Source organism: Mirounga angustirostris, unplaced genomic scaffold, assembly GCF_029215605.1.
Source record: "Mirounga angustirostris isolate CCGP_5_RB_7025 unplaced genomic scaffold, mMirAng1.0.hap1 SCAF_13, whole genome shotgun sequence".
NCBI lineage: Eukaryota > Metazoa > Chordata > Mammalia > Carnivora > Phocidae > Mirounga > Mirounga angustirostris.
In genome coordinates, this window is record NW_026991721.1 from 465,551 (window position 1) to 471,638 (window position 6,088).

At 67.7% G+C, this 6,088-nt stretch overlaps 1 protein-coding gene across 1 annotated transcript; it reads left to right on the forward strand.

Moving 5' to 3' along the window:
- Positions 1-724: 724 nt before the first annotated feature.
- DRD4 (dopamine receptor D4) lies at positions 725-5,459 on the forward strand. The gene is made up of 5 exons (XM_064575934.1): positions 725-1,971; positions 3,530-3,642; positions 3,733-4,093; positions 4,634-4,769; positions 4,909-5,459. The coding sequence occupies exons 1-5, from the start codon at positions 1,702-1,704 to the stop codon at positions 5,109-5,111; spliced, it is 1,083 nt and encodes a 360-aa protein (XP_064432004.1). The 5' UTR covers positions 725-1,701; the 3' UTR covers positions 5,112-5,459.
- The last annotated feature ends 629 nt before the right edge of the window (positions 5,460-6,088 follow it).

A 6,088-nucleotide genomic window follows, 5' to 3' on the forward strand; every position in this document is an offset into this window, starting at 1 on the left:
ATCCATGTGATTTCACTCCTTATGACTCTCATTATGGCTTTTTTTTTTTTTTCAGAGTCCTTGTTTTCTCTTTAAGGTTTTATTTATTTATTTGAGAGAGAGCGAGAGCGAGAGCAAACATCCAAGGGGTGGGGCGAAGGGGGAGGGAGAGGGAGTCTCAAGCAGAATCCGTGATGAGCGCAGAGTCCGACATGGGGCTGATCTCAGGAGCCTGAGTCAAGAGTCTGGTGCGCTCACCTGACTGAGCCACCCAGGTGCCCCTTGTTTTCTCTTTAATACGCACATGCTCAGCTCACCAAGCGGGCCACTGTGTCCCCTGCTGTCTCAGAGTTCCTGGCAACAGCTCTGTGCTCCAGGCCCATCCGGAGTCTCCCAGCCTCCCAGGGTGGAGGCAGCCAGAAACGGAAACTGAGGAGGGTGGAGGCGCATTAGGCAGTCCCACAGAGTGATGCAGGTGGACGGCCCACTTCATGGGCCCTTTAGGGACGGGCTCCAGGCTCTGTGTCCCTCTGACTTAGTAAGTCCATAATATGTTCTCACTGTAATGCACTTTCCGTGTATGTTCTTTCTGTGAACTTCTGTATCAGCGGGAGCACAGCCGGGGCTGACTCCATCATGCACAGCGGTCTCTGGCTAACTCTGTGTCCCGTGCATCTGGTCTACAACAGTCCTACCTACAGACCTGGGACCCTACCCCCAGAGGGCCCCCCCACCCCGTGCTCCCACAGTCATGTGTTGGCAGGTGGGGGTAATGGACCTGAGATGGCCCCAAGATCCAGTGAGTTTGTGGGTTTGGCAGGTGCAGGCTGAGAGGGTGAAGAAGGCGGTGACTCAGGTAATGTGAGTCTAAAGAGCAGGCACAACCATGACGATTGCAAAGTTCCGTGAGCGCTTGTCATGCTCCTTCCTCCTGCTTATCTCGTTTCAGGCTATGAAGTCAGCACCAGGCAGTGGCCATTGTTGGAGAGTAACTGGGCAGGGTCCCCGTCATGGAGGAGAGGCTGCTTCAGGGGATGGGGTGCAGGGCCGCAGACTGGGGCCTGCAATCATTGCGGGGTGGGGGACGCCCTGGGGCATGAGAGGTTGTGTCGGGTGACCGGAGGGAAGCCCCATCAGGGGGCCCACGGGGGAGGCGGGCAAGGAGTTCAGGTCTCTCGCTGTCTGGCGGGACCGGCCTGAGAAGGGTGCTCTCAGGGTGTCCTGGGAACAGGGTGGAGTGAGAAGCGGCCCCGCCTCCGCCTGGAGGCGCCTCCTGGGGCGTCCCTGGGAAGCAGGCACCCCTCCGGCGCAGGCCCGACCCGGGGGTCTCTGGGGCCCGGCGGGAGGGCGCTGGCGTGCCGCACACCTCGAGGGAGGGTCCGGCCGACCTCCTATCCCGCTCGGTTTCCCAGAGCGCAGACCCGCGCGTACCTCCAAGCCTGCGCGGCGCGGGGCGATGCTGGGCCCGCCCGTGCCAATCACCTCGCTTAACTCTTAAGGGTCGTTGCATTTGTCCACCGGCCCGTCTCCCGGAGCGCAGAAGCCCAAGACGGGCAAAGACAGGGTGCGCCTTAGAGCGCCCGGGGCCCACCCAGCCGGGCGGATCAGGGCGGGGCTCCGGCCGGGCTCGGGGCGCGCCTGGGGGCGGGGCTCCCGGGCTCGCGACCCGGGCACTGTCCGCGGTGCTGAGCGCCCGCCCGGGCACATGGGGGCAGGTGCACCATGGGGAACCGCAGCGCGGCGGACGCGGACGGGCTGCTGGAGGGGCGCGGGCCGGGAACCGGCGGCGGCGCGGGAACTCCCGCGGCGGCGGCGGCGCTGGCGGGGGGCGTGCTGCTCATCGGCGCGGTGCTCGCGGGGAACGCGCTCGTGTGCGTCAGCGTGGCGGCCGAGCGAGCCCTGCAGACGCCCACCAACTACTTCATCGTGAGCCTGGCAGCCGCCGACCTACTACTCGCCCTGCTCGTGCTGCCTCTCTTCGTCTACTCCGAGGTGAGCCCGCGTTCACGACCGCACGCGCACTGCTCACCTGCTCCTTCGTCCCCTGTCCCCATCCACCGTGAGGACCCAGAGCCACCCGGCCACTGGGCTTCTCAGGAACCTCGAGCCGGGGCGGCTGCAGGGACGCTGGGCCTGGTCCCAGGACAACTGGAGCCTCGGTCCCCTCTGATCCCCGCCCCCCATCTTGCTGTCAGTTTACCTGTTTGGCTGGCTGGCTGTCCGCCCTCCCTCTGTGCCTCTCTTCTCCTGTCCCTGTTTTGGCATCTCCTACCCAAGAGATGCCTTTGCCCTTCAAGCCAGCCAACCTCAGAAACAGGCGAGGTTGGCAGTCCAGCCACCCACTATCCCTCAGCTGAGGTTCCATTCCTCAGGGGAGGCAGATGGACAGGCAGATTCAGGTTTACCCCCCTCCCCCCGCTCTCCCTGGGGCACAGAGACACACACACATCACTGCACAAACCACAGTCAGGCGTGACCAGGAACATGCACACACCAGAGCACCCCAGGGAAGGAGACCCTCACTCACGCACATACTCTGCCCACAGCAGGAGGGGCATTCAGCTGCGAGGAGCTGATGGCAAGTGAGCAGGGTTGGAGGAAGGGGAGGCCCTGCCCTGATGCTGGAACCGAAAGCAGGGGTTGGCGTGGGGTCCAGAGCCCCCGCCAAGAACCAGGGCCCAGAAGCCTCCATCCCCAGACCAGGTCTGGCCCTCGGGTGGGTCCCCCTTGGTGCCAGCCCTTGTCTGCTTTGCGGTTTGGGCAGAGAAAAGCTGCTTAGGCCTGCGCTGGGAACTCGGTGACCCGGGCAGTGGGGGAGGGGAGGGGAGACTCAGTTTTTCTGAGGTGGACGTGGAGAGACTGGGCAGGACAAGGACACACATGATCTGCCCCTCCCCCAGAGCCACAGACAGACATCACAGTGACAGCTCTTAAGCTCCTAATCGTCCCAAATCAGCGGGAGGGGATTTAGAAGGGGGGCGGCTGTCTGCTCCTTTGCCCTTGGTGAGGTCACTGATCAGGGTGCTGAGGCCTTTACATCTTTTAACTCATTTATCCTCAGAGCACTTATGTGGATACTCTCATCACCCTCATTTTACAGATGAGGGGACAAAAGTGAGGTGACTTGTGGAGTCCCAGAGCAGTGACAGAGTTTAACCAGACAGGCTGACTCTTAGCCAGGGAGGGAACGGGGCCAGTGGGCTTCATGCTCCAGGGGGCTGGCCTGCGGGGGGGAGCGCCCCCCTGCCCCGAGCCCCACAGCATCAAGATCAGAGTCCTCCACCATCTAGACCCCATCTCCAGGGCTTCCCCAGGCCTTTCTCGGCTTTAACAGAAAGGGTTCCTCCTTTCTGGGAGGGAATCTCGCCCAGCTCAGAGGGAAGGCTGCCCAGGAGTGCGGGCCTCTGGCACATCCCCGCTCGCCCCAGAAAGGTGGGGGTCAGAAAGAGCACAGCCCAGGCGGCTGTGAGGGCTCCTGGTGCGGGGGAGACCGGCAGCGGGCCCTGCGTCTGTTGTTGCGCCCCCGCCCCGCGCCCCTTCCCGCGCGCAGGTCCAGGGCGGCGTGTGGCTGTTCAGCCCCGGCCTCTGCGACGCGCTCATGGCCATGGACGTCATGCTGTGCACCGCCTCCATCTTCAACCTGTGCGCTATCAGCGTGGACAGGTGAGCCGGCCGCCGCCCCGCCTCGCGCCCCCGCCCCGCCCGCCCCGCGCCCCTCCGCTGTCCGGGTCGCCCTCACCGCGCCCCCCGCAGGTTCGTGGCCGTGGCCGTGCCGTTGAGTTACAACCGCCAGAGCGGCGGCGGGCGCCAGCCGCTGTTCATCGGCGCCACGTGGCTGCTGTCGGCCGCGGTGGCGGCCCCAGTGTTGTGCGGGCTCAACGACGCGCGCGGCCGCGACCCCGCCGTGTGCCGCCTGGAGGACCGCGACTACGTGGTCTACTCGTCCGTGTGCTCCTTCTTCCTGCCCTGCCCGCTCATGCTGCTGCTCTACTGGGCCACGTTCCGGGGCCTGCGGCGCTGGGAGGCCGCCCGTCGCGCCAAGCTGCACGGCCGGGCGCCTCGCCGGCCCAGCGGCCCCGGCCCGCCGCCCCCCGAGGCCGCCGCGCCCCCCGAGGCCATCCCGCCCCCCGAGGCCGTCGCGCCCCCCGAGGCCGTCCCGCCCCCCGAGGCCGCCGCGCCCCCCGAGGCCGTCCCGCCCCCCGAGGCCGCCGCGCCCCCCGAGGCCGTCCCGCCCCCCGAGGCCGTCGCGCCCCCCGAGGCCGTCCCGCCCCCCGAGGCCGCCGCGCCCCCCGAGGCCGTCCCGCCCCCCGAGGCCGCCGCGCCCCCCGAGGCCGTCCCGCCCCCCGAGGCCGCCGCGCCCCCCGAGGCCGTCCCGCCCCCCGAGGCCGCCGCGCCCCCCGAGGCCGTCCCGCCCCCCGAGGCCGCCGCGCCCCCCGAGGCCGTCCCGCCCCCCGAGGCCGTCGCGCCCCCCGAGGCCGTCCCGCCCCCCGAGGCCGTCGCGCCCCCCGAGCCCATTCCGCCCCCCGAGGCCGTCGCGCCCCCCGAGGCCATCCCGCCCCCCGAGGCCGTCGCGCCCCCCGAGCCCATTCCGCCCCCCGAGGCCATCCCGCCCCCCGAGGCCGTCGCGCCCCCCGAGCCCATTCCGCCCCCCGAGGCCGTCGCGCCCCCCGAGGCCATCCCGCCTCCCGCCGCCATCCCGGCGGAGCCCCCGCTGCAGGGAAGCAAAAGGAGGCGCGCCAAGATCACCGGCCGGGAGCGCAAGGCCATGAGAGTCCTGCCTGTGGTGGTCGGTGGGCACCTGCCCCGGGGTCGGTGGGCGGAGTGGAAGGTGTCAGCGCCCGCGGCCCGAGACGGTGCCCAGGACGCCGGCGGGGGGGGGTGCCGCAGGGACCCTGGTTCACCGCGCCCTCCCCCTCCCCCCGCCCCCAGGGGCCTTCCTGGTGTGCTGGACCCCCTTCTTTGTGGTGCACATCACCCGGGCGCTGTGTCCCGCCTGCGCCGTGCCTCCGCAGCTGGTCAGCGCGGTCACCTGGCTGGGCTACGTCAACAGCGCCCTCAACCCCCTCATCTACACCGTCTTCAACGCCGAGTTCCGCACGGTCTTCCGCAAGGCCCTTCGCCTCTGCTGCTGAGCCGCCCCTCACCCGCACCCCCAGAGTCCTCTGCGAGGACCTGGCCATGCCTCAGGGGGCAGGACCCCAGCAAGGGAGGGGGCGGTTTTGTACGACTGATTAAACTAATACCTTCCTAAACACCTGCTGGGAAGGCTGGGGCTGGGGAGGACGGAGAGGGGAGGGTGTGGGAGGAGCAAGGAGGAGGAGCTTCTGCCCCACGTGGACCCCAGACCCCTACTAAACCGGCCCCAGCCAGTTAAGCCCCTCCTTCCTTCTGAGGAAGCCCAGAGAATAGACCCCACAAAGCTGGCTCCAGGCTCAGGGTGAGGTGAGAGGCAAGCCAGCTCTTGCTTGCGCTCCAGGGAGGCCCATTCAGCCTCGCCGGAGGAGAAACTTCCAGAACCAGGGCAGCCCTTGCCTGGGAAGGCCAGGACTCTGCTCGTGGGGCTGCCTACAGGCTCACTCATGGTGACTCACACCCTCCTCCAAAAGGTTCCCTCCCTGACACACCCTGACACCAGCTGCACCCTCCCTCCAGCTGTTGCGGGCGGCAGCCTCACCCCCCACCCCACAGCCCTTGCCCCTCTCTCAGTGGGAGAGTGTGGACAGTTGTCCTGCAGAGAGGAGACTTGCCCTGGGGCTGAGCAGCAGTTTCCTGAGACCACCCTTTCCCCAGTGGGAAGACCACCACAGTGGGCCCATCAGCAGCCAGGCCCCGCCCAGACCGGCCCCCTGCTTCTGCAAGGAGCAGCCAAGGTGGCCCCACATCCCCCTCAGCTAGCTGAGCTTTGGCCGCTGCCTCCAGGTCAGAGCACAGCTCCCTGCCTGTGATAATGTCCAAAGCCCTGAGGAGATGGGGCCAGGGTGCTGGGTAGGGCCACCGAGGCAGGCTCCCACAAGCAGGAGGAGGTGCCTGGCCCCAGGCAGGGCAGAGCCACCAAGCTGCCCCTCCGTGCTCACAGTACAGACCCAATCCTGGGGAAGAGGGGCAGCTC

Coding starts and splice junctions, on each gene's coding strand:
- DRD4 (XM_064575934.1), top strand. CDS start 1,702: ATGGGGAACCGCAGCGCGGCGGACGCGGACGGGCTGCTGGAGGGGCGC. Junction 4,094..4,633: donor AGGCCGCCGCGCCCCCCGAG/GCCATCCCGCCC, acceptor CCGCCCCCCGAG/GCCGTCGCGCCCCCCGAGGC. Junction 4,770..4,908: donor AGTCCTGCCTGTGGTGGTCG/GTGGGCACCTGC, acceptor CCCCGCCCCCAG/GGGCCTTCCTGGTGTGCTGG.